Source organism: Kwoniella newhampshirensis, chromosome 14 (genome assembly GCF_039105145.1).
Source record: "Kwoniella newhampshirensis strain CBS 13917 chromosome 14, whole genome shotgun sequence".
Lineage (NCBI taxonomy): Eukaryota > Fungi > Basidiomycota > Tremellomycetes > Tremellales > Cryptococcaceae > Kwoniella > Kwoniella newhampshirensis.
The window spans coordinates 522,048-548,082 of record NC_089967.1 but is presented as its reverse complement, the minus strand read 5'-3'; the positions used below and the strand labels follow the sequence as shown (position 1 = coordinate 548,082).

The 26,035-nt window shown below is 50.7% G+C and overlaps 9 protein-coding genes and 1 non-coding gene across 10 annotated transcripts; 4 read left to right on the top strand and 6 right to left on the bottom strand.

The window, feature by feature from the left end:
* Window positions 1-2,397: 2,397 nt before the first annotated feature.
* IAR55_006561 (uncharacterized protein) lies at window positions 2,398-4,426 on the top strand (the record flags this gene model as incomplete). The annotated part of the gene is made up of 3 exons (XM_066949641.1): window positions 2,398-2,492; window positions 2,695-4,043; window positions 4,104-4,426. The coding sequence occupies 3 exons, from the start codon at window positions 2,398-2,400 to the stop codon at window positions 4,424-4,426; spliced, it is 1,767 nt and encodes a 588-aa protein (XP_066799935.1).
* A 407-nt stretch (window positions 4,427-4,833) lies between these two features.
* IAR55_006560 (elongation factor G, mitochondrial) lies at window positions 4,834-7,827 on the top strand (the record flags this gene model as incomplete). Its single annotated transcript, XM_066949640.1, has 10 exons — window positions 4,834-5,183; window positions 5,252-5,294; window positions 5,353-5,750; window positions 5,828-5,983; window positions 6,049-6,571; window positions 6,621-6,719; window positions 6,778-6,900; window positions 6,947-7,246; window positions 7,303-7,669; window positions 7,730-7,827. The coding sequence occupies 10 exons, from the start codon at window positions 4,834-4,836 to the stop codon at window positions 7,825-7,827; spliced, it is 2,457 nt and encodes an 818-aa protein (XP_066799934.1).
* A 421-nt stretch (window positions 7,828-8,248) lies between these two features.
* IAR55_006559 lies at window positions 8,249-8,363 on the bottom strand. Its single transcript, XR_010824802.1, has one exon. It is a non-coding gene; the product is annotated as a 5S ribosomal RNA (ribosomal RNA).
* Window positions 8,364-9,051: 688 nt separating this feature from the next.
* On the top strand, window positions 9,052-11,612 carry IAR55_006558 (uncharacterized protein; the record flags this gene model as incomplete). The annotated part of the gene is made up of 6 exons (XM_066949639.1): window positions 9,052-9,727; window positions 9,801-9,920; window positions 9,991-10,093; window positions 10,177-10,407; window positions 10,477-10,666; window positions 10,734-11,612. The coding sequence occupies 6 exons, from the start codon at window positions 9,052-9,054 to the stop codon at window positions 11,610-11,612; spliced, it is 2,199 nt and encodes a 732-aa protein (XP_066799933.1).
* A 459-nt stretch (window positions 11,613-12,071) lies between these two features.
* On the bottom strand, window positions 12,072-13,288 carry IAR55_006557 (uncharacterized protein; the record flags this gene model as incomplete). Its single annotated transcript, XM_066949638.1, has 5 exons — window positions 12,072-12,166; window positions 12,279-12,395; window positions 12,475-12,502; window positions 12,574-12,643; window positions 12,918-13,288. 5 exons carry the CDS (start codon window positions 13,286-13,288, stop codon window positions 12,072-12,074), a joined length of 681 nt encoding a protein of 226 aa, XP_066799932.1.
* A 714-nt stretch (window positions 13,289-14,002) lies between these two features.
* Window positions 14,003-16,681, bottom strand: IAR55_006556 (uncharacterized protein; the record flags this gene model as incomplete). Its single annotated transcript, XM_066949637.1, has 15 exons — window positions 14,003-14,142; window positions 14,305-14,326; window positions 14,426-14,497; window positions 14,567-14,649; window positions 14,698-14,801; window positions 14,853-14,943; window positions 15,013-15,067; window positions 15,134-15,278; window positions 15,347-15,509; window positions 15,632-15,674; window positions 15,752-15,792; window positions 15,910-16,015; window positions 16,190-16,273; window positions 16,405-16,506; window positions 16,580-16,681. The coding sequence occupies 15 exons, from the start codon at window positions 16,679-16,681 to the stop codon at window positions 14,003-14,005; spliced, it is 1,353 nt and encodes a 450-aa protein (XP_066799931.1).
* Window positions 16,682-17,089: 408 nt separating this feature from the next.
* On the bottom strand, window positions 17,090-19,327 carry IAR55_006555 (uncharacterized protein; the record flags this gene model as incomplete). Its single annotated transcript, XM_066949636.1, has 5 exons — window positions 17,090-17,809; window positions 17,897-18,190; window positions 18,431-18,633; window positions 18,852-19,061; window positions 19,207-19,327. The coding sequence occupies 5 exons, from the start codon at window positions 19,325-19,327 to the stop codon at window positions 17,090-17,092; spliced, it is 1,548 nt and encodes a 515-aa protein (XP_066799930.1).
* A 311-nt stretch (window positions 19,328-19,638) lies between these two features.
* IAR55_006554 (3-isopropylmalate dehydrogenase) lies at window positions 19,639-21,431 on the bottom strand (the record flags this gene model as incomplete). The annotated part of the gene is made up of 7 exons (XM_066949635.1): window positions 19,639-19,900; window positions 20,006-20,113; window positions 20,179-20,503; window positions 20,694-20,897; window positions 21,061-21,234; window positions 21,311-21,345; window positions 21,418-21,431. 7 exons carry the CDS (start codon window positions 21,429-21,431, stop codon window positions 19,639-19,641), a joined length of 1,122 nt encoding a protein of 373 aa, XP_066799929.1.
* A 393-nt stretch (window positions 21,432-21,824) lies between these two features.
* On the top strand, window positions 21,825-23,576 carry IAR55_006553 (uncharacterized protein; the record flags this gene model as incomplete). The annotated part of the gene is made up of 4 exons (XM_066949634.1): window positions 21,825-22,203; window positions 22,297-22,996; window positions 23,076-23,400; window positions 23,460-23,576. The coding sequence occupies 4 exons, from the start codon at window positions 21,825-21,827 to the stop codon at window positions 23,574-23,576; spliced, it is 1,521 nt and encodes a 506-aa protein (XP_066799928.1).
* A 1,337-nt stretch (window positions 23,577-24,913) lies between these two features.
* Window positions 24,914-25,759, bottom strand: IAR55_006552 (uncharacterized protein; the record flags this gene model as incomplete). Its single annotated transcript, XM_066949633.1, has 1 exon — window positions 24,914-25,759. One exon carries the CDS (start codon window positions 25,757-25,759, stop codon window positions 24,914-24,916), a length of 846 nt encoding a protein of 281 aa, XP_066799927.1.
* Window positions 25,760-26,035: the final 276 nt, after the last annotated feature.

Here is a 26,035-nt window from a genome sequence, read left to right as displayed (position 1 = left end):
CACAATTTACGGGAATGGGCTACTACCATCCCTCTGATGAGGATGGAGCATGGTTGATAACGAGATGCGCATAGATATGTTACGTCACAAGGCCCCGGGTGACAGACTGGAAGGGAGATCTTCGTGATATTGGGAAGAGTCGCAGTGAATGATCATCCCTCCCTGTGAAATATCAAGCAATTGAATCTAAAGTCTAATTAAAGTTTTCACCATGTCGATCTGGTTCCATTTTGACAGCGTGCGTCGCGCGTTCACGTCAACAGAGCCATGCGTGTACATACGCCTTTTTGCAAGAATCTGTTCTGGAGGCGAACAACCCAAAGTCAAAATAAGGCATGAGAGATCGCCGTCCGGCCTGTCAATTCCTGACTTCTCGGATACTCCAATCATCGTGGCTGCGTTGCGAAAGGGATAAGATTGAAGCGCAGATCTTGGCAGTATAGCGAGCGATCTCTCTCCTCTGTGCTCAAGGAAAAGAGGAGAACGACGCCACATTCGGCGCAGGCGTTCCGTCAGGAGATGGGAACTGGACGTGTGCCAAACGGTCCAAGTCGAGGACCCCGACATATCGTATACTTGTTCAGGGAGAAGGAACGGAAAGGTCCAATGATCGAAATCAAGGATCTTTCTAACGTGGCTGAGAGATGTGCAATCACCGGTCCAATTCACCTATTTGGTACAAACGGTCCACAGCATACAAGAGGTCGGAATGGGAGTTTAAAGGGAGACCAGATCATAACAAAAAAAGGGTAAGTAGACTTTGGACCATGGAAATAGACTTTCTTTTCCTTGATCGTTTTTACCCTCGTGGCGTCATGGCGTCAGTCAGTTAGACTACTTGTGATTGACAGAGAACGAACTGACAGAGACCGAACATTCCTGATGGGTGTGAGGTGATCTCTCACACTTGCGTTCCCAATCCTGCTGATGCGTAAAGCAAGCCCACATCTGCTGGTATGCTCTGGAAGAATACCCCCATGTCCCTGTCATGGAGTCAACGCCCATCAAGCAAAGCAAAGTGAAGGGTTCGATCTGCGGTTCATCTTTTACATGCTGTCCGGCATAGAACAGAGGGAAGAGTGATGAAACAGAGTTTGACCAGTACGTTACCTTGACCCCGCAATATGAGGGTGAGGATTCATTTACAGTTAGACTACTACTCCTTCCTCATGGTGCGATGTCATGACGGTACGTGATCTACCACTATACAGGGGATATCCAGATCACCAAACACGAACCCAGATCACAACACGAGAACAGACGGCCACGGGTAGAGAAGCTTCAGGTCACCACGCGAAGAGTGACAAGACAAGGTCTGTAACCAAAGCACACCATGGCTCGGTCCTCTGCTCCGGAAGATATCCCGATCAGATACGCTTTCTCGTATATCTCGAGATACAGAGAGAGAGGCAAGCCTCAACCGCAGTAACGAACGTTCACCGGCACGTGGGCTCCGGTGTCGGAAGGAATGTGTCGGTTCAGGATTGTGATTGTAGTAGTGGTGCTGGCTCGCTATGTGGAACGTTGATGTAGATAGGATTGATATCGCTCGAGTACACTAACGTTGTTGTTAATGTTGTTGTTGTTGTTCTTGTTACTAAACCAGTCTGCTTGAACGACAGTCAGAAGCTGTAAAGCAGTCACCCACTCTACAGCATTGTTGTCTTGAGCACTTCCACTTTCATCTGGCATCACTAGCATCGTTTCCAATAAATTTTGTTCAGTGAGTTGGGATGCCAGCGGGTCCACCGCACAAGACGCTGCCCTCCTGAGTGTCAAGGAGTGTTCTGGACCACTTGTCTACACATTCGAGCTCCTTTTTTCGTGTGCATGGCATACTGACTCCTGGTTTGTCCTCTAGCATCAGGAGGTTCGAGCAGCGTTCGAGCACAACAATAAACCAACAATTCGGCATTTGCATCCACCCACGTGAAGAGCACGCTTCGATCTTTCCACCTCGCGTCTCGATCGCGTCGCGGGACCATCCCTCTTCGTTCGCACCTCGATCCGCTCGTGCGTTTGACCCAGAATATACCTGTCAGTATGCATTCTCCTTCCTTCGCATGCTCGTCAGTCAGATCGCTCTGGAGTAAGGACGCATCCTCCGATGCATGATCGAAGGAGAACGCAGCCGGCAACAACCGAGCTGCCTCCTTCGGCGTTGTAAGGAGCATCAAGTGACCTTGTCGGCGTTATTACACGAGGCGGTCACCTCAGGGAGAGATTAACTCGGCGCGTTTGAAAAGGTGGAAATCCTCTGCTCCCGCGCCCTTTGACAGAGCCAGCCCAGAGACCTTCCACCGCAAATCCTCCCCTCCCTCACTCGCCCACCACCACCACGACCACCAACCCAGACACCATGCTTACCACTGGAATGAATCCTCCTGTAGAGATTCAATGGATCATCGTCAACATCATCATCTACACCATTACCAACATCACTACCCACATCCGTTTCAGAGTCATCATCATCATCATCCTACGTCAGACCGGTGAGTGGTGTCATCCATTGTCGATTTTGTTGATCGTCACCGTTCCTTTTCACTCTCCCTCCCCCTCGCTCAATTCTCACCCTAATCGCGTGGTTGACACGATGAAAACACGTCCTTTCCACACTCTACCCTCATGGCATTTTCCCTCGTGTCTGTTTGTTTTCGTCTTTCACTATTGACACCACTATCATCCTCTCATCAGGCATCGTATCCCGAAGAGAGAACCTTCTCCGCCCCCCTCCTTGCCACCGCGCTTCAACCAGAGCACAACACCATCACAATTCTCACGCCCCTCCTTGCCTCCAATAAGCTACTTGCAAAAGGGCAACGCATCGAATTCCTCTTCTACCTCTGACTCACGGATACCTCGACTACCTCACCGACCTCCACCACAACCCGTTCCGCACAGTCGTTCTCACGTATCCCGACAAGTGTCATCACCTCACCTCTCAACGATTCATCTGACTCCTTCTTCCTCCTCTCGTTTAGTCTCTCCAACCTCTAGAGCTAGCGATCTGGCCATATACGCGATGATGAAAGACGAAAAGCCCGTGATCGACAGCGACGGAGTAGCTCGGTCCTGCTCCCCTGCCCTCAGCGAATCTAGCATCAGGAGACCATTGGCAGCCCCCAGTTCTGCAGCATCTGAGAGTCCTGTCTCCCGTCACTCCCCACTTACGATCGACGTGGAACTGTCTCGCAAACGAAAGACGTATGATCGAGAGGACGGGATGACAACACCCGACACACCTCAATCATTCATCAGTACAACACTCGTTACGCCTCAACTAGTGCCCACCGAACCTGCAAGCAAACGTCGAGTATCGATCATTGAGTCACTATACCTGAATGACAGAGACGTCTCACCGAGAGAGGCGAAGACTGCTCCTTTCCTGCCCACCAAAGGCGATCTCCCTTTTTCATGGAACAAAACACCTCAACATTCAGCTTACGATCTCGCAAACTTCCCTATTCCTCCTCAACAGCCTATCACCGTTTTCCCGGTCCAGTATAACTTCCCTTCTGGCGCTGCACCCACCATCAACTCTGCTACAGGCAATGGCGTAGCTGCTACACAGGGAAACGGCAACGGCACGACACCTTCGGGATCCAACGGCACAGACAACCGAGTGATTATCGACCCAGCGCTCTCATCACTTCGATCCAGTGTCGGGAACGGATCAGCTCCTGGGAGCGATACCGTCGCCGACGCCGTAGGTTTTGCACCCGAAATCCGTTTCGCCGACGAGACTCTCGCGTCCGCTACTGCATCTCCTGCGCGAGATGGTCTCGACCGACAACAAGAAGGTGGGGCATCTTCACTCACCAATCAAGACTCTGGTAGCGGTGGCGCTCTGCTGGCTCCTCCCGAGTCTAGCGATGGAATCAAGAAAGAACAACCTTTCTCGAGATCGCCCGAGCTGAGGGTCAGCCACAAACTCGCAGAGAGAAAGAGAAGAAAGGAGATGAAAGAGTTGTTTGATGAACTCAGAGAGGAACTTCCTGCAGATAGGGGTATGAAGGCTAGCAAGTGGGAGATTCTCAGTAAAGGTGAGTAACTTGAAATCGTCTTCGTTCAGGTATAGACTGGGCTGATATGTTCTCCTTTAGCGATTGACTTTGTGCGACACATGAAATCTCAGCAAGTCGATATGCATCGAGAAATCGAACATCTGCGGCGAGAACTGGATATCGCTCGCGGCGGCACAGGAGCTTATCCCCCTTCTTATCCCACGTACAACTTAGCCGGGGCGTCCTACCCATCCTCTGGAACGACATACACCACAACTGCAACCGGGACAAATACTGCTCTACCTACTCCTACTCCAGTCCAAGGACAGGTTCAACAGCAAGTCGGCCAAACACCTGCTGTCCAACAACAGCAGCAGCAACAGCCTGTGCAGTCTATAGCCCCCACTCAGGCAGGTCACTAGGCCTCATCGGCAAGGTCGTCACATTTGATGTCAAGTTGTTGAAGGCAAGGGCCAACGAGAGGTACTGGTATAGCCGTAATTTGCACACCGTTTCGTTGCCGGATATTCGTTTGTTCTTTTTTCTTCAACTTTTGGGGACAAGCTTTTGGGTCTGTCACACACGAGACCCGTGGTTCATAGCATATAGGCTCGAGCAACGATGTGAATGAATCGGCTCTGACATGAACATCAAATGGATTCATGTCGACTGGTGAACGGGAATCTGCGGACATGGATCCGAAAGTCACGTGACGACCGCGAAAAAGTCCGACCTTGCATCTGTCGACGTCTTGCACTCGTTTTACCTTATTCTGGATTCTGTCTTTCTACCTGTCTAACCGTATCAATACAAAAAAACGTAGCTCGCGATGCCTGGAATCACACGAGCAGTCGCTCGGCTGCGCCACGCATCAACATCAACGGCGCCTCTACGTCGTCCTGTGATCTTGCAACGGAAACCGACTCTCGGGTCCGGACCATCATCCTCGATCTCATCTCCTTCACCATCAAACGATCACGATCATCGAAGTTCCGTTCTCTTAGCTACGACTACGCTTCCTAAGTCCGCGGGACTCGGTCAGAGGCGATATGCCTCTAGTTCAGCTGCGGCGGCGATCAAGGAGGACGGCGGTGATGAGCCGATTTGGCCAGAGAGGATCTTGCCGGAGTTGAAGGATAGTGATTCGAATAGATTGAGAAGGCAAAGAAATGTCGGAATGTGAGTGGTGTGTGAGCGAAGGATGGGAGATTCCGGAGACTGATGTACGTGTCTGTCATTCGATATAGCTCTGCGCACATCGATTCTGGTAAGACCACTCTGACCGAACGTGTAAGTCCCAATTCATCTCGCCACTATATTATACCGTACCTGGCCTGACATCCTTCAGGTCCTTTACTACACCGGACGTATTCGAGACATTCACGAAGTTCGAGGTCGTGATGCTGTCGGAGCGAAGATGGACTCCATGGAACTGGAACGAGAAAAGGGAATCACCATCCAATCAGCTGCCACATTCGCCGATTGGCTCGCTCCTAAACCACCTACGGAACTCGCACAGGGCGAAGTCTTGACAAGCGCCGACAAGGAGAAGTTCGCGATCAACATCATCGATACACCCGGTCACGTCGATTTCACTATCGAGGTCGAGAGAGCGTTGAGAGTGTTGGACGGCGCGGTGTTGGTCCTTTGTGCTGTTAGTGGTGTTCAGAGTCAAACGATCACAGTGGATCGTCAGATGAGAAGGTACAACGTACCGAGGTTGGCATTCATCAATAAGATGGATCGGTAAGTCTACCATCCTCCCACCACCTTATGATTCCGCTCTGATGGATCCTGATGACTGCTACTTCACATTGACGCAGAGCCGGATCAAACCCCTTCCGAGTCATTCAGCAGCTGCGCGGCAAATTAAAGATGAACGCGGCGGCTGTTCAGGTCCCGATTGGTGCCGAGGGTGATTTCGGCGGTGTCGTTGATCTTGTGCGTATGAAGGCGATCTACAATGAAGGTGTCAAGGGGTAAGTCAGCTTCTTTACCCGAGTTTAGAAAGCAAGGCACCTCGCTAACTGACTTCCGTTCACAGAAATCAGGTCGTAGAGACAGACGATATCCCGGACAGCGTCCGTGCCATCGCTGAGCAAAAGCGAGCGGAACTCATTGAACAACTTTCTGAAGCCGATGAGACCCTCTGCGATCTCTTCCTCGACGAAGCTCCTATTTCCGAACTCGATATCGCTCAAGCTCTCCGACGAGCGACCACCTCTCTCCGCTTCACACCGGTTTTCCTCGGATCCGCAATCAAGAACACCGGCGTTCAATCTCTGCTCGATGGAATCTGCGCTTATCTCCCCGATCCCAGTGAGGTCCACAACCAAGCTCTCGACGCAGCTTTACCCCCTCAGGCTCCCCCCATCCCCCTCGTTCCTGCCGCCGATGCTCCTTTGGTCGGTCTCGCGTTCAAGTTGGAAGAAGGACGATACGGTCAACTGACCTATATGAGGGTGTACCAAGGAGAGCTGAAGAGAGGGTCCCTCATCTACAACGCGAGGACTGGAAAGAAGGTGAAGGTGCCTAGATTAGTGAGGATGCACAGTGACGAGATGGAGGTGAGTACCGCGCAGCTATCAGTACGTCAATTGCTGATGAGCTATGCAGGATGTGGAGGCTATCGGGGCCGGAGAGATTTGTGCGATGTTCGGTGTCGAATGTTCATCAGGTGACACTTTCACGGATGGATCAACTACATACTCTATGGTAAGTCAAGGCTCATTTCGTTCACTGCTGATGGCAGACCTCCATGTTTGTTCCCGAGCCTGTCATTTCACTCTCCATTCGACCCGAAGGCAACGAGACACCCAACTTCTCTCGTGCCCTGAACCGATTCCAGAAAGAAGACCCTACGTTCCGAGTACACGTTGATGGCGAGTCTCAAGAGGTGAGTGTGCTGTTGCCACACAATGCGCACGGCTGACTGCGTATAGACCATCATCTCCGGTATGGGAGAACTGCACTTGGACATCTACGTCGAGCGAATGAGGCGAGAGTACAACGTCGCTTGTGTCACTGGTAAACCCCGAGTCGCCTTCCGAGAGACCATCACCGAGCCTTCAAAGTTCAACTATACACACAAGAAGCAGTCTGGTGGTTCTGGTCAGTTCGGTCGAGTGATCGGTCGACTTGAGCCTATGGAGACGGATCCCGACACTGGAAAGGACACTGCGTTTGATAACAGGATTATCGGAGGCAACATTCCTCAGCAATTCATCCCTGCGATTGAGAAGGTCAGTCCAATCCAACTTGGTATGTATTGCGGTCTGATTCAAGCGTCGTATTGCAGGGTTTCCAAGAAGCGCTCGACCGAGGTCTATTGACCGGTCACCCTATCACTGGATGTCGATTTGTTCTCGAAGATGGTTCCGCCCACACTGTCGACTCGAACGAATTGGCTTTCCGACTGGCTTCCGTTGGTGCCTTCAGAGAAGCATTCCAGAAAGCCAAACCAGTTGTCCTCGAACCCGTCATGACTGTGGAAGTCGTTGCGCCTATCGAGTTCCAGGGAAATGTCATTGGAGCCTTGAACCAACGTAAAGGAACAATTATCGACACGGAAGTCAGGGATGACGAATTCACTCTCACCGCCGAGGTTGCGCTTAACGACATGTTCGGCTATTCAAGTCAACTCAGAGGGATGACGCAAGGAAAGGGTGAGTACGGTCAGATAGGCAACAAGACCCAATCTCACTAATGAGTATCCTGCGTTATAGGTGAATTCACGATGGAATACAAGACACATCAACCCGTCATGGCGAATGTACAGAAGGATATGACAGAGGCTTTCAGGAAGAAGCAGTTGACCAAGTAGGCTTTCGAGATGAAGGAAGAGGATATAACGGTTTGTAATCTCGCATTTAGTCAATAGCATAGCATAGATCTTTGGTCATGACATCCCCCTCTCAACGTAAGGTACTGCATGGAGATGGTTGGCTCACTGGTCAGTCTCAAGTCACACTCTTGATGGAGTGCAGATGTATCTATAACTGGAACGACCAGATGAGGAGTGACAACGCAGATTCATACTCGACAAGTCGACTCGCCAGTCACTCAAAGCTGTCCGAGTAAGACCTGAGCGGAAACAGTACGCGCGTCATTCCACATACCCACATTCCTCCGGTGAACCACAAATCACTCATCTCTTCCTTCCGTGATTCCGTCCGTCCATCCTTTCACCCGACGTCTTTCCTAATCGACCTCCTCATCAAAAAGCGTGCATGAGCAAAACATAAAACTACAGCACCCGGGATTCCCAAGTGGTCCCCCACCTTGGTACTAACCGAGCGATACACAGCTTAATTTTCCAAAGCGAACGGGATGGAATGCTTTCTGTGTTCTATGGCCGTAGATGAGAGTGCCAGATTATAACTGCGTGATATACCTTTGTCTCACAAAGCAAAGACGTCAGGTCAGAGTGCTCTCACCACTCCGATCGTGCTGAAGGTGAAGTGGAAGTGATGAAGCGGTGTGCAGGGGGTTGAAAATTGAGGCAAGGATATCAAGGGAAAGAGGAGGAGAATAAGCGAGATGTGAAAATGGATGGACGATTGCCACGATCGTCTGAAAACATTGACATGCAGGATTGTTGCCACATCAGACAAATTGTTGGGTGCTGCCATGCCAGTCACTCTCCTGCTGCCTACGACGTCGCCAAGCTCTAGGGCAAGCCAGCATCGATGCTCCCATGTTATCGAGAGAACGGAGTCATTGTTCAACACATTTGTCTGATTGTTCGACCCAGTGCCACTCGCTTCCGGGTTCTGGGTGCGATTGATATTTTTCCGTTTTTCACGCGTGTTTCTCACTTTTTGACACCAACCTCCATTTGACCCAAATTTATCAATCACGCTCGCGGACAACAGCGTTATTCCCCTTCCACCATCACAGCACGACACTGGACCGGTTCCCTCCCTCCTTCTTTCGTCAAAACAAGCTCGGCGTCCTGTCCAAGAACGACGGGCAATCTGGACCTCAATCGCCCCTGGCCTTCGCCCACGCCGTCTACACCCGCTAGGAATTTCGCCAGCTCGTAAAAATGGCGACTACCGCCTCTGCTCCTCCCGCTCCTAATGGTTTCCTCTTCCAATCCAACCTGCACGACAACAGTCTCCTGGAGGAATTCACGTCGAGACCAATATCGTTTGGCGAACCCATGCCCAAGAACTCATGGAGCTTCGATGTCGGTACGAAAGAGGTCATCGTGGGACCTCGCAGTCCGTCACCCTCATCAGGATCTGGAAGTGGGATCAAAGCAAAGAAGAGATCGCTGACGATTAATGGGGAGGGAGTCGTGGCCGGGGATAGCGAAGCGGAGGAAGACGATGAGGAAGACGAGGACCAAGAGGGATTGACGGAACAAATACGGAAGAAGAGCAAGAAGACTCGTCAACAATCCAATGGGCATGATGACGGTTTGGGTGATTCATCATCATCTACAATTCCTGCGACTTCCGGTCAATCACCTCAAAAACAAAAGCATAAACAACAAATCGACTCGACCCCAAAGGCCAGCACTAGCTCAACTCCCACTGCAGCCCAGGGTCTATATCCCGTGGAAGTCGACCTTCGTTGGCCGGAAGCTGTAGCGCACGCGAAGAGAGCCGCTGGACTGTATAACCCTTCCATGGCATGTTACGCCAATGCGACGCTTCAAGTGTTATTGCATACCCCTCCAGTACTACGGATAGCTCTGGCTCATGATCGTGATCACTGTGAGTATGGCCTCATTGTAGATGCTGCGCAGAGCTTCATTGACGATTTGTCTCACCTGCACCATTCATGTAGGCGGTCAAAGGATAAATAAATCGTTCTGTATGCTCTGCTTGTTGAACGATCTCGCTACCAACGACCATTGGGCGGGAAGAAAAGCGTATTCTCCCTCAGAGGTACATCGATCTCTAGGCAGTAAGCTTGAATATTTTCACTGTGCATTGGGTTGGTCATCGCTCATCTCAACCAATGATCCGGTTTTCAGAATTGAAGAAGGGCTTCAGCAAAAATAGACAAGAAGACACGCACGAGTTCTTCCGCTTCGTCACAGATGCCTTACAGGCCACAGCTTTGTATGGTAAACCAAAGTGAGTCTCGCTATTCTATCAGGCTATCGCTATTGCGCCAAATGAAACAGTCTACTAATATCGCTGCTCACTCACGCCCTTAGAGATCTTCCCGAAAAGCTCAAACACACCTCATGGGTCTATCGTTTATGGGGTGGCAAGGTCCGATCTCGTGTCGTCTGTTCACGATGTAACAAGCCCTCCGATACGTTTGACGATTTCCTCGATCTCAGCTTGGACGTAAACCGACAAGGGAAAAAGTCAATTTCGGGAATGATGACAGGTTTCACAAGAGAAGATAAATTGGAGGGCGATAACAAATATCATTGTGACAAGTAAGCCTGATCCATCGCTTGCGACCGTCGCCAGCAGGACTAAGTATTGTCCATGTGTCTCATTTCTAGCTGTAAAGGAAAGGCGGTCGCGACGAAAAGCTTCAAGATTGAAAGAGCGCCTCCGATCCTCACGTTACATCTGAAGAGATTCAGCGTGAATTATAATTCATATAGCGGGAGAGCGAGGGCGGACAAGTTCAACCAATTCATCGAATTTGGAGAGTTCCTGGACATAGCACCTTACATGGTCAATCCAAAGGTGAGTCATCCACTATTCGATGTTCGGTACTCAGCTGGACTGCAACTGACAAGCACTCAATTTGTAGACTGGAGGGACCCGTTACCGCCTATTTGGCGTGACCTGTCATCGAGGTGTCGAGCTTCGATTTGGACACTACACGTCCTACGTCAAAGGTCCCAGTGGTCAATGGTTCCATGCAGACGACGAGGACATGATGCCTGTCAAGTTAGATCAAGTGTTGAGCGACAAGACGGCGTATCTCCTCAGCTATATCCGAATAGGGGAGGGATCAATCACTCCGGCGAAAACACCAATTGGGAATGGCACACCAAACAGTCAGCTCCCGAACAATGTCCATCGATCAGTCCCTTCAACTCCACTGTCGCCCACGGTGAGCGCCAAACGGAGAAGTGGTGCTGATTCAAGCGATTATGAAATAGATGAAGATGAGGAGAGCCAAGAGGAGGAGGAAGAGGTATATCGACCGATCGTGAAGCGGAACGGGTTCATCGGACCTTCGACTCCCGATGCTTGGAAGCCTGCCACATCAGAACTGGATGGCGCGCCGAGTCAGGGAGCTCCACGAGGTGATGATGACATGCCACCAGAGTTGCCATCGAAATTCGGCTATAATCCCAATCCCAAACCCAAATCCGGTGTACCTACAACACCTCCCATCCTTGCACCAAAAGCCATCCCTCCAGGCTCATTTTATAGCAAGCCCTCACCGATTGCTCGACCCGGAAACCCATTGGCAGGCGGAGGCGGAGGCGGATCGAGCGGAACATCGATGAGTAAGAAGCAGCTGAAGAAGTTGAGAAAGAAGGAAAAGAAGTTTGGGAGTGGTGCGAATGGAGGAGGGAAGAAGGGCGGTGCACCGATGCCCTACCAACAGGGTAGAGCTGCGGCAGGATCATCAAATTGGAAACCTGGAATCATGGCAAGGATGAAACCGAGGGCGTAGTCTGGAAGACTTGCGTTCGAGACAGGACCGAGACAGGACAATCGGATAGTGGGCCCCTGCCAATCGACTAAGAACACTTTGATGGAAAGACAAGGGGAAGATTGGCTTCTCACATCAATAGCAATTCTTCCACTTTGCATGACCTGGACGAGGACTTCGACATTCGAGTCCGTCCATGAGTCCAGTAGCATCTTTACATAACAAAACATACTCATTCCAATCGGTCAATTCTTTGTTCCTAACAGCATATCAAGTACAGCATTGAAGACAACCATGCACCATCATCAGTATTGATCCCAAAGGGTGAAGACGTCATGACCTGTTTCATTCTCACATTGCTGGCTTAGGCGAGAAGAGGTCATACCAAACTTCACACCGTAGACATACATCTTGGACGTTGACATTCCGATTGATCGAATTCTATGATGAGAACCGCCTCGTTCTTCCCCCAGTCCTGACTTACTCTGCCTTCTTCTCCTTCTTACGCTGACTGACGGCGTCCCCAATCTCGCGTAATCTCGATCGTTCCTCGTCGCTCAAATGAGGGTCTTGTTCTGTAGATTGACAATGAAAGTAGTAGTCAGCGCACAGGATGGAGGGATGCTCAGTTGTGTTCTGTTGAGGAGGCGTATGAAGCGGAGATGCAGAGATGGCAGACCAGCTCACCAAGGATGGCTTTCCATGTGTGATCATGAGTGTCGTGAGGGATCTGAGGTGCGTCCATCGAATTGGAGTCGAATCCGGTCAACATGGCAGAAGAGATCAAGAGTCCAACGGTGAGTCCTGTTAAGCGATGAAGGACATGGAAAAGTCAGTTCGCGCTTTGGAACATGATCAGACATGGAAAAGGGACTGGACATACCTTGAGCCCACATACGTGCTTGTACGATCTGATCGTTGTAGATGAGCATGTTAGCGACGAGTCACTAGGGCATGTGCGGGAAGGACACGATGCACTCACCTTTTGGGAGGTCGATTGGTATGGGTTACGAGCGACAATGCCGAATGCAAGAGCCATTGAGGCTGCCCAGCTGTGTGACGGGGGTGAAACATCAGCGACTGGTCGTGATGGAGCATTGACAGCCGCTTCCTCGAGTGAAGTCGACGACTCTCGACCGTCGTTGCCACGAGATTGCCACCCTCCACACAACCACACAAGCACGCAAGCACGCCCGGCCACGTAAATACAGCGAGACGCCGCATCAGACCCGATCTCAACCCAACCATTCCCCACCTCCAGGCCTCCGTTCATCCAAAGTCCAAACGATATTCGTGCCAGCCGAAAAACGCATACGCAAAACTCACCCAGCCCCGATCATCCCATATTTGTGTCTCCCCGCCCAGTCCGTCGCCTTGCTGACCACGCTCAACTTGTCCCATCGTTCCCTCTCCAATTCATGTTCCCGATCAAGCTCCCTCTTCCCCACCCCGGTATACTGACTCTTACTGAACCGCTCCCCGGCCTTCTCCGCCGAGATGTACACACACGGCACGCAGATGACCACTGCGCCGAGGGCTTTCAGGGGCAAGGGGAGGGCTCGATAGGTGACGGATCGACGCATGAGGATGTAATATGCTGGAACAGAGATGCCCGCGCCTAGGAGGGCTCCTTGGAGTCCACCATTGACGGTGGCATCTTGGTATCCTCGGAAATCTTTTTCGCCGGCGATCTGCATGACGACAGGTAAGGTGGGGGGACAGCAGTACGAACAAGTGGCGGTTGATGATTGGCGTGCAAGTGCAGGATAGATAGGTGGGGGGCGGTCGAGGAGAGGTACAGAGAAACAAGGTGGAGTGAGAATAACAGTCAGTAAGAGAGAGAGAGGGAGAGAGATCGAAGCAACTTGAGCCGGAGTGAAGGACAATCTACTCACTCTCATTTTCGGGTTGATGGGTCACAAGTAGTCAGATGGTGAGCTGTGAGCGACAGTGGGGTTGTATGGAGGATACAATCGAGGTGACGATACGTCTAGTTGAAGAACGATGTATGATGGATGATATGAATGGATTCGGATCAATGCGGACAAGGCGGCCAGAATCAATCGGTCAAAAATCCACTAAGTTAAAGCAAGTTGAACTTTTGGGAAATGACGTCGATCTGCTGTGATTTCTGATTCCCACTCCTCCTGCACAACTCACAACTCACATCGCATCATCATCAACCAGGACCAAGAGAAGAAAAGCTTGCATACAACAACAGGTGCACGTAATCCGCATCGTCAGATGTCATGTGCAGAGTAGTATGTTAGCTGGGACTAGCCTTCAAATACATGCAGTTCATTCATCGTCCAACTCCTTGTTGGTCACCTCGGTATGACCGATACTTGCTTCCGTCACCCCAGGTACTCTCATCCATCATGTGTGCCACGAAACGTCGTACAAAACCCTTCCTACTGCACAATCTTCTTTCCTCTAGCTTCGTCAAAACACTCGTTGAATTCCCTTCCGATCAACATCCTTCGTATCTCCTGCGTCCCAGCTCCCACAGTGTACAACCTCGAGTCTCGCAGTAATCGGCCAGCCGGGTAATCTGCATAGTGCGTATTCAAGGGGTATCGAAATAGAATGGACACGCACGGCACGGCACGGAAGGTGAAAACACAACAGATGCGTGATCGTTCGTCAGCTTCAGCCCATGAAAATTTCGAATGACCACACTGTATATATGAGGAGGAAAAATGGGGGACCGCACCGTTGACATAGCCGTTTCCACCCTGTAAAGACGGGGTCAGATCGGGTTCCTCCCAGTCAGCCTCTTTACCCACCAACGAAATCTCGTCGAATCGGTCCGTGAGACGCTTTCTGCAACTCACCAAACATTGTTGAGCTTCCAAAGCGACTTCGACGGCGCGATCCGAAGAATATAGTATGGCACCAGCGCAATCCTACAAGTACATATGAGCAAGTCCGTTCGGCAATCTAAACGCTTAATACGATATATCTTTGATACTCACCTTTCTAGACGTTTTACCTTGGTCACATGCTCGAGCCACAGCATACACATATGCTCTGGATGCGCTCAATTTGGTGTACATGTCTGCACGGTATGGTCAGTCGCCATTCACAAACATTATGTCTGACCTACCAGCCAATTTGCCTTGCATGAGTTGGAATGTCCCTATTTTCTTGCCGAACTGTTCTCTCTCGTGAGTGTAGCTCAATGTCAAGTCCAGAGCCGCTTGCATGATCCTATATAGAGTTATCAGTGCTATGAGACTGACCGACAGTGCGTGTACTCACCCCAGTGGCCCACCGCTGAGAACCAGTCGCTCGAGGTCCAGCCCCGACATCAGAACAGATGCACCTTTGCCAACTGATCCAAGGACGTTTTCTGCACAATAAGTCAGTAATGAGGCGGGAAGCTCGTAAGGGGGAGTGGATGAAAGTGACGCCGACTCACCCTCCGGGATCTCGACGTTATCAAAGAAGAGCTCCGCTGTAGGTGACCCTCTCATCTGCCCGTCGCTATGTCAGGGCAGCCCAATACAGTGCCTCGCACGCATGAGCCATACACCACTCACCCCAAACTTATCCAGCTTTTCGCCGACCTCGAACCCCTTCCAATTTCTCTCTACCAGGAACGCTGTCATTCCTTTCGACGGAGCAACTTCGGTATCCGTCTTGGCGTATATCAGAAACGTTGATGATACAGGAGCGTTGGTAATCCTTAGAGTGTTTGCCGCTGATCAGCAACCAAAAGGTCTGCGCCAGAGAACGAGGAACAGCGGACTTACCAGCATTTACTTCCATTCAGTACCCAACTTCCATTCTCCTTCTTCACCGCTTTCGTCTTCATCGAAACCACATCGGATCCCGCGTTTGGCTCAGACATGGCGAGAGAGCCGATATGTTCCCCGGTGAGTAAGGGCGGAAGATAATTGTCGATTTGCCGTTGGGCTAGGCAATAGAGGTTTCAAGAAAACGAGCAGGTGCCATGTCGGTAAGGAGGTGGAATGTATGGAGTGGATTCGTTAGCTATCTCGGTCATGCCGCTAGTGAGCTGTCAGGAGTGCACTCACATCCCCACCGGACCAATTGATTCACCATGAGATTGGAATGCGCCTGCGCATCAGTATCAACTGTCAGCCAATTAGTCATGGCCCCTGTCCAGATCACCATTCGAATGGAAGAGGACTGACCCCATAGCTCAGAGCGATGCTAGCTGATGCCCTACTCAGTTCTGCCTCACATAACACCACTCAGCTCGAGTCTACCTCCCTCGCCTTGTCCCAACAGTGAGGAAGTGCCATCGAGGATAAGGGATCGCGGCGAGTTCGCCTCCTGAGTCGATACGCACCTTCCATCGCTATGGTATGTTCGAGGTATCCCAAACCCAAGCCTCCCCATTTTTCAGGGACAGTCACACCTAATAAGCCCATCTGACCAAGTTTGGGGAATATGTCCTGACGGATATAGGTCAGTCATCAGTATGAGAGGCCTATGAGGAACTTGGGCAAGCGTCATCATCGTACAAGGATAGACGAGTCCTTGATATCGCGATCGAGCAAATCATCCACAATGCTAAGCAGCTACTCAACCAAGGGGAAAACGAAGAGAGGGACCGTGACACAACTCACCTTGGGAAGTGTATTCGTCCTATCAATCTCGTCTGCTCTCGGTGCTATTTCCTTCTGAGCGAAATCATGCACTACGTTCCTAAGCTATCACCATCGAATCAAGGGGTCAAAGAACAGATCAGCACCTGACCTGAACGTGAATGTCCCAAGTTAGGACCGTCGCGAGGTCGCTAGTCAAGGCCCAAGGTGGAGATGGCGAGGAAAAGTGCACTGACTTCTTCTTGAGCTTCTGTGAGACCTGCTATTCCTGTGTTGTATGATGAGTAGCTTCTCCTCCATAATCGTTCACATGGAGATATAGGGAATCGCGTTGGTATCTGGACACAACGTCACAAGTCATCCTTCACCCTACTGCACATCGAAGCGAATGAGCTTTGGACTGAAACTCACCAGTCGACGCGAATTGGAAGTTGTTGCCCCCCACGATCTCGAAGCAAAGCTGCTCGCTCTCACGAAAGTTGGTACAGAGCTGATCGTCCTGCTTGTATTCATCTTGCGCTCCGCTCTCTGCTCTTTGATTGATCAATGCATGAGTTAGCAGTGTCAAGTATACATGGCCAGAGACACAAGATTATTATGAGTGGATGGGATTGTCCATCGCTGCCAGACCAAGTCCAAGTCATGCGACGTTTGTGTCACCGAGTGATCACTCCGGTTAAGCCCAGTTGCCGGGATGATTCAAGGATGTCGTGTCACTCTGCTCACGACAATCCTTCGTTTGCATCGTCTCCGACTGTAGACCTCTGCAGCACGGCTGATGGAAGAATCAACATCTGTTTCGTGCATATCTCTCACAGCCAAGTCTGCTACAACGATACATGTATTCTACCTTTCTAAGGCTGTTCCTCAGCACTGATTGACTTTGACCCCCTCCCTTGTACACACGAATGCGAGACGGATCTACACCTCCACCTTCCCTCTCAACTCTTTTACCAGCTCCTCTATCAAGATGTTCTCTGCTTTACCCCATTTCCCCTCGACCTTGCTCATATACCTCCCCTTCGCTCCACCTCCTTTCACTCTCCCCTCCAAAGCTTTCTTCAATCTCTCATTGACCTCCTTTGCCAAGTCTTGATCCGTCGATTGTATCATTAACAGAGTCGGCGTTACGCTCATCGGCGGCGACGAAGTGGTGATGATCAGAGGTTTGACTTTATCTCCTTCCGGTCCGAAAGATTGTAGATAGATCGTGGATATTCCGCCCAAAAATTCGAAATCGTGTGTAGATTTCTCTTCCCTTTTGATCCATACGATCCCCTTTCCTTCAGACCCTTTACCCTCTCTCACCGCCATTTCACCGACAAATTTAGCTACTTCCCCCTTGAGGGACCTAGTTGCGTCAACCGCTTCCTTCCTCTGGACCTCTGTCCGTTCGAGTTTCTCAACCAGATCCGCACGACCACTGCCTACGACCTGAGCAGCTGTCGTCAGTGTTCGAGAAGCCGCTTGAAGATATCGGACTGCTCGAGGTCCAGCTGTAAAGTACAGCTTGGTGGCGCTGGTGGAAGTCGTGGTGGGCGGGATGACGTGAATCAGTCCGAGATAGGAGAGTGACGGGTATTGCGTTCCGCAACAAGCGTTTCGGTCCGTATCTTGGATATTCACATGGCGGATGACTCCCTGCCGGTACAAGTCCATTGATCAGCACGACTTGGTCTCTTTCTCTCGCGGACATCCGAATGTAGATCTTAGACTAGACCCACGCACCCCGTTGTAATCCTTGGGTATGACGCCCACATTCCTCTCATCCATCTCTCCACTATGCCCAATCTCTCCACCTTGTATACTGACATCTATCCAAACCTTCTTAGCTTCGGCTATCAAATCCATGCATCTCTTCTCGGCGGCGATCGCCTCAGCCTGGGTAAGGGCTCGCGAGAGCTCGACGTACGGTGTTTCAAGTGAAGGGTAGGCGTGCATGGACCAGGAGAGCGTGTTCAGGTTGAAAGGTGCAACGTCGAGAACGGCAGAAAGGAGATGTTGCGAGCTGTGGATCGACATCTGCGGGACAGGGTGTCAGTTCATGTGTTGTGACAATACCCCGGACAGGAAGAATGCCTGATCGCAACGCTGGAAAATATGAAAATATGTAGGAGTGGAGTCTGGCATGCCAGTGCCCACAAAGGAGAGGGCTAACTGGGTACGATCATGAGGCGCGATTCAAAGTCTGTTGACGCAGAATTTATGATGTCATGGACAGCATAGATGGAAGGGAGGGACAGGTAGCGATACTCAACGCACCTGATCCATCCTCCTATCCCAATCGACTTCAACCTCGACCTCCTTCCCTTCCCAATCCCCCGTAACACCGTCCGGCACTCTCACGAGATGTACGCTATCCAATTGTTTTCGGAGGCAGCCCTCCACCACAAAGGTTGAGATGCGCTTGTCGCCATTGGGGTCGAGGAGATGGATGAGACCCGTATCGAAAGGTTGACCGCCCCCTGGGATGTGGGTTGTATGAGCTTGATAACTTCGAAAGGCGTGACAGTCGTATGAAGATCTGAGCAGAAGACTCGAGTCCTCATATCTGCCGTCACGAAAGTGACATGCACGCTAGGACGGCTCAAATCCAGGCCAAGGTTGTGAAAATGGGAAGCGGGGAGAGGGAAAATATGATGAACTGTGGTGAAAGAGGACAAGTCACATATACCAGACTCACCTTCGGGGAAAATGACAGTATCAACCAATTCCACCTCCCACAATTTACCCTTCTCCTCCTTCTTCTCGCCCAGCCCATCGCCATTGACGACCACCGGTGCGGCGGGCTTTTTCTTGATCCCTGCTTTACCTTTCGGTATAGGAGGAGCTCTGATCTGTGCTTCTCGGACTGCGTGGACCGTCGTTCGCAGACTTCGGAGGAGGGGGTCACCTAGAATTCGCCAAAAAGACGCAAAGTCAGCCATACTTACGCTTGTTGGATGTATGAGATGAGCAGAGGCTCTGCCGTAGATGAAGAAATGTGGGAGAGGACGCGACGGGGATGGTTGTACCGCATACAGGATTCAACAACTCACGCTGACATGCTAATAACCCGACGATCCTCTTGGGTGGAACCTGACTCGTGTCAAAGTGGAATCTGGTGTAATCTTTCGGTGTCGCGGAAGCAGGAAGAGGAGGATCAAGTGTGTATGTCATCTTGTCAGTGTTGAGAGAAGGGCCCACTGCTTTGTCCCAGGTCTGTGATTGCAAGATGAAGACACAGGCGCAACGTTGAATAGTAAGAAACAAGAATGATTGCAAATGTAATTGACCAGATCAACCACGACTAACCGGTCGAGATCCCGTTTTGAAGATTACGATCGTGTTCCACGGTCTTCTCCGTCGCATAACCCTCCAAGTCGATGAAACGCGACCCTCTGTCTATTCTCAACAACCAAAGTGAGCGATGTATGCATATACTGCACGATTTTGACTCTCGGCTGACTCTACAAGATGACACTACTACCTTACGCTTTCAATAACCCCTTGAGGACCTCCACGACCTTGTCACCAACATCCTTCGTGGACTTGTCGCCGCCCAGATCTCTCGTTCTCAAATCGTGTCCACCGACGTCGGGACTGTCTAGAACTGTCTGAACAGCCTTCTCAATGAGAGCAGCGGAGTCTCCCTTGCCGAGCGAATATCGGAGCATCATAGCGGCTGAAAGGATGGTTCCGATAGGGTTGGCAATGCCTTGACCGGCAATGTCAGGAGCAGAGCCGTGAATCCTGCGCAAGATAAGCGTAAGCGAACCATACATACATGACAGAATCGGTAAGATTAATCTTCGCGTAACTGAGGTGAGAGGTCAAGAATCTTTCGACTGCACTTACGGCTCGTAGAGACCCATTGTGGTCTTCTTGGCATCAGGTGCACCAGCAAGAGAAGCGGAAGGGAGAAGGCCGAGAGATCCAGGTATGACTGACGACTCATCGGAGAGGCTGAGGTATGCACAAAGAATTAGCTTCCCATCAGAGAATCTTTGTGACCAACGGTCCTCACTGACATATCACCGAACATGTTCTCGGTCAACAAGACACCGTTCAACTTCCTAGGGTTGGCAACCATGATCATAGCAGCCGAGTCAACGAGCTGATGTTCGAGTTTGAGCTGAGGGTATTCCTTCGCCATAAGCTCGGTCACTGTCTTCCTCCAGAGACGAGAAGTGGCGAGAACGTTGGCCTTGTCGACGGAAGTGACAGGGAGCGGGGGCTCAGCAGCGAGGGCGATCTGAGCGGCAACTCGAGTGATTCGCTCGACTTCGGATTTGGAGTAGATGCACTGGTCCCATGCAACTCCCTCCTCGTTGGTCTCTTGGCGTTCTCCGAAGTCTAGAGGGGCAAAGAAAATTGATCAGCACACCGCCGTTGAGGCGCATCGACGCTGAACTTTCATTTCGAAGAAAAAAGCGAGGTGAGAACGGGTCACTGAATGTTGATGACCCAGAGTTCCAACCAATACGATCTCAAAACTCGACACACTGAGCACAATTGCCAGGGGCCTAAGAGAACACCAACTCACAGATACCGCCAATCAGCTCTCTGACCACAGTGATATCGGTGCCCTTGGCAACCTCCTCCTTCAATGGACTTCTCTTCAACAGGTTCTCAGAGACAAAGCTAGCCGGTCTGATGTTGGCGTAGAGACCGAGTTCTTTTCGAAGTTTGAGGATACCTTGTTCGGGTCGAACGGGTCCGACACCCCATTTAGGGCCACCAACGGAGCCTGTAGGGGGGTAACAGCATCAGTTTACAGAGTCTGATGAGGTATACATGAGGCATGACGGTGGGATAGCAACCAGAGAGTATAAGCGCATTCCAAGGTAAATGCAGACTACAGATGTGGAAACTGCACAATGTCTAAGGAAATGGGAGGACATTCTGCTCACCCATCAAGACCGCATCGGCCTCCTTGCACGCGTTCAACGTGACGTCGGGCAATGGAACGCCGTGATTGTCGATACCGGCACCCCCGAAATCGTACGTCTTGAGCTCAATCTTGAGGTCAGAGTGAGCGGTGAGCGTCTCGAGGACACGGATGGCTTGGTCCACGACTTCTGGGCCTAGTAGAGGAGACCGTTGTCAGTGGGACTCGGTGGATGAGGGTTAGGTTGAGTCTCAAAGGGTGCTCGGACGTACCAATACCGTCTCCGGGAAGCACAGCGATTTTGAAACTGTGGAGGAAGAGAAGCCCAAGTCTGTCAGCGCCTTGCGCGCTTGCTGCTACAGGCTGTCCAGTAGCTCACGTCTTGTCAGTCATCTTTGCGATCTACCTCTTGTATGATATTCTGTTGATGAAGACGAGAGAACAATGAACCGACTGGACCATATAAATAGTCACGGTCGTCGGTCATTGCGGTCATTCCATCGCAATTCAACTTTCGGTGGGACCCCCCCCCCCCCCCGAGTTTCGGTTCAACATCGGCCGAACGGGATCAAAACACACATTTGCGACCGATTAGTTGGTTGATCGATCGGTCGGGATAAATGATGACAAACTCGATGCAGGACAATTGATTTTCCTTCCAGAGAGAGGTCCGAGCTTTCCTGGTCTCCACTTGAGATGTCCACTTGTTCATGACCGTTTCAGCTCTAGGCTTATCATCAGTCCAGAAACCTTTTTGACGAGTCTGAGGCAAGCATCACGGACAACATGGCGTTATCATATAGTGCTATAGCAAAGCCTGCCGCGGGCGAATCCAGTATCATCTCCATCGCCACTCCTACTCCCTCCACACCATCAGCCAAACCGGAAGGTCTACCTACATCCGGGCCATCAACACGGTCCCTTCCATCAGCTCCCGCCACCGCCGCCGCTTCAAGCTCTAATGCGATCATCCGACATCTCATCCTCGATGCTGGACCTCTACTGTCCCTCACACCGCTCCGTCATCTGGCAACCACGTTCCATACCACCCCTCTGGTTCTCGCCGAACTGAGAGATCCGAAAGCTAGAGAACATTGGGAAAGACTCAAGTTGACGGGTGTGGATATCAAAGTCGAGCATCCTACACCCGAATCTATGGCCAAAGGTGAGTCAATCGTACCTCCTTACCTGCTACTTAGGTGTCACTCATACATGAGCTATGGCTGACTGGAAAATAAATCATTGCTTATTCCCATAGTCACCGCTTTTGCGAAGAAGACCGGAGATTTCGCAGTCCTCTCGACGACTGATTTGTCGGTGGCTGCATTGACTTATCAGTATGAGGTGATTGTGAATGGTGCGGAAGGGATCAGAACTGAGCCGGGACAAAAGATACAAAAGAAGGCGGACGAAATGAAGGAGGAAAGCGAGAGATTGATGGACGAGAATCGACAGAAGAATGGTTTGCCGGAAGAAGGAGAGGACGATGTGGATGGGGAAGGGGATGAGAAACAGGATGAAGAGAAGGTTGGGGCAGATACAGACGATGTGGAAGAAGTCACCCAATCAATGGAGCAGGTCCTGTTTGACTCCCAACCGACCTCTAAAGAACGACGCGAAGCCGACAGTGTTGATACCTCTGTCATTGACGACGCTCCATCTTCTACCTCTATTATCCAACAAATACCAGAACCACAACCACAAGATCAAGAAGAAGACGACGAGTCAGACGGCGGTGAGTGGATCAACCCGTCCAACCTCACCACACATCGTTCTCGTGATCTCGGTCTTATCACCCCGAGTGGTTCTGCTGCAAAACCTCCCGCTGTTGCCTGTATGACTGGTGATTTCGCTGTGCAAAACGTTCTACTGGGTATGGGGTTGGGTCTCGTAGGAGAAGGAGGAAAGAAGATCAGCAAAGTGAAGAGCTGGGTGCTGAGATGTCACGCGTGTTTCAGGTGAGTTTTCATCAAACACAGGATGCTCTACTCATGCATATACGACTGGACGCTGATGTTCATGTGCTTTTCGTCGCAGAGTTTGCAAAGACTCCAGCAAACGATTTTGCCCATCTTGTGGCAACGCCACTCTGATGCGAACAACAGTGACGACTGACTCCAAGACCGGCAAGCAATCACTTCATCTGAAAAAGAACTTCCAATACCACACTCGAGGTACCAAGTTCTCCATCCCGGACCCCAAGATGGGCAGGTCAAAAGGTCAATTGAAGGGAGGAAGTGGTCTGATCTTGCGAGAAGACCAAAGGGAATGGTCAGATGCTGTCAGACATCAGGACATCAAGAGGGAGAAGGAGGAGCGAAAAGCCGCTAAAGGTGTCCTTGCCGGTTGGAACGATCCTGATGTGAGTCTTCTTCGAGACAAGCTCATGCTTCCGTCGCTCACAGTATATTAACAACGCAGTGGATGCCGGAGATGATATCCGTGGGAATGTCCGGTAAAGGACGGTCTGGAGGTGGAGGAATGCCAGCGATCGGTCACGGTCGCAAAAACCCGAATCAAGCGAGGAGAAAGCGATGATCCGTTACATGCTGCTCCGAATACAGTATGACCCAAACCGTTGATGCCATGCCAGTGTCAACTCCCAGTTTCACGATCACGCCCGAATCATCTGTCATATCGAGGAGTAAGTGAAACGTAACATTGTCTCTTGGCCAGCTTCCCAATTATGTCTCTGTCTCTGTGTCTGCGCTGAATTGTGATCGGGCATAGGTATTTATGACGTCAATTCAACCACACGTTGCCTCTTCTCACTTGTAACATGCATACATCTAGCATCTCCCACGTTGCTCGCAGGTGCTAGGGGAAGGACTGACAAAGAAGGGTCGAGTTGATTTCACTCTCGTTCCTTTTCTTCGCTTCCAGTTTGACCCTTAGGCGACTCTGAGATCGCGTCCACGGAGGACTGTCATCAATGGCACTCCGAGCCTTTGTCATCTCGAATATCACGAGGTGGATGATCTCATTGTGGAGGTGAAGGCTGAGCGACGACGTCGAAAAGAAGGAGGGACAGCATCGGGTCGAACGTGAGGTCGTCAAAAACGATGGGATGGTCGACTCACATCATTTCGTCTCGTAGTGAGGATTCACGACTGACTGTACTTGATTTACCCGATACGATACGTCACGATACAATCCTAAGCAAACGCTTATCCTACCCCCCGTCCTTCTCCCCAGAAAATGCCTTGAGAGCAGTACCTTGATCCTCGTTCAATCTCGCTTTCAAAAGTGTAGCTTGTTTCGACCAATGGATACAAGATACTGTACTGTCTCTCTGATCCATCCGTTCCAACCTCGTTTTTTCTTCTACTTCTTCTTCGTCTCTCTCTGTTCGACATAGAAAATCGGACTCTGGGGGAAGAAGAAGGTATAGAAAATACGAGTAGAGTAAGGAAAAGGGGCAAAAATCAATCCAATGGTTATTTGGCGATCCTGTCGTATCGAAAATCGAAAATACAGGGGATTGAAAGATGCGAATTTTAGGACTTGTCCTTTGAGATAGAGATCAAAGATCGGACGAGTAGTATATGGCATCTACATTCAGCTTGTGGACTCGGACCATCCAAGTATGCATGTTGCTGTAAATAAAGACATGAAGGATCGGGTTTCGTGAACTACTGTGTACATGTACAGTATCGATCACAGTGTCATATCACCATGCGACCAAATATGATCACAACACTGAATCAGTCAGTGATCTCATATGCACGGACTAGGGAAGAAAACAAATAATTGTTACTGCTGCAATGTCCAGGGATACAAGGAATAACGACACACAATCGCCATCGACGAGCAATGAACGAACAAAGCTACGAATATAGAAGTCGGCACGAACTCGAATCTTCAATGCCTCTGCTCTATCCCTTCCTCTTCTCCTGCTTCTTGCCATTTCTTATCGCTCTGTTCAATCCCACATCCTTCCGCCTCCCTTGCCAGCCCTGCATTTCTAGGTCGGCTCCTTCCGGCGGAGTCTGAAACACTACCCATGTTGTGGGCGGGGTCGGACTTTCGTCATATTGGGCTACGAACGCTCGACGATCGCGTTCCCGCGTAGGCAGAAATGTGGACTGAAAGCTGAGACCGGGTGTTGCGTCCTCATATTTGTCGACTTTTCTCCCTTGACGACGACTTTGAACGCGGTGATTATTGGCGAATCGATCTCGTTGGGTATACGGGCTTGGCAGGGTAGGAGATCGATGTGTGTTCTGAACAGGCGTACCGCTTTGACAATGAGACAGCTCGAGGATGGGAGAGGAAGACGATCGCTGGGAGAGAGGAGTATTGGAAGACTCGCTTCGCGATCGCTCAGGATCGGTATGTCGGACATCGCGAGGCGGCGAAAGAGTGATGAGGGGTACGGGATACATGGCCTCGGCCTTCCTTTGAGATTTTGATGTGAGAGGTGTACCGGTGAAATGGACAGGGTGACTAGACATTGAGATTGCAGGCATCGAATCTTGATTCACCTCAGCTCGCTCTCTTTTAGCGAAGTATTGCAGTGACTCACTCGTCAATCCCTGGCAAGGATCGGTAATTCCCAGACATACGGCTCCAAACAGACATTCCCTATATCCGTCTCCCAAAAGGCTTGCCTCTGCTCGCCATTCCATTTCTGCCTCTTTACGAACCTCGTCCTCTCGGATATCATTCGAGGATACGAAAAGCTGAGCACCTATGAACGGATTGGGCGAAGACTGAGTCATGGACTCTTCAGGAAGACTGGAGAATGTCGGAATGTCACATGTTGCTGGTGTTCTGCATACAGCATTGGTGGTACTGGAGAAGACATTATAAAAGTTCAATGAATGAAAGAGGGACAATGACCTCGATCGCTTGGGGACAGCCACAGTAGATACAGATCCAGGACCGATGGAGGATGAAAGGCGAGTTTGAGCAGGAAGAGGACGTGCCGAGGCTCGGGAGAAAGTAGATCTGGACAGGAGATGAAAAGATGGTCCTGCCACTGTCATCCTGCTTTG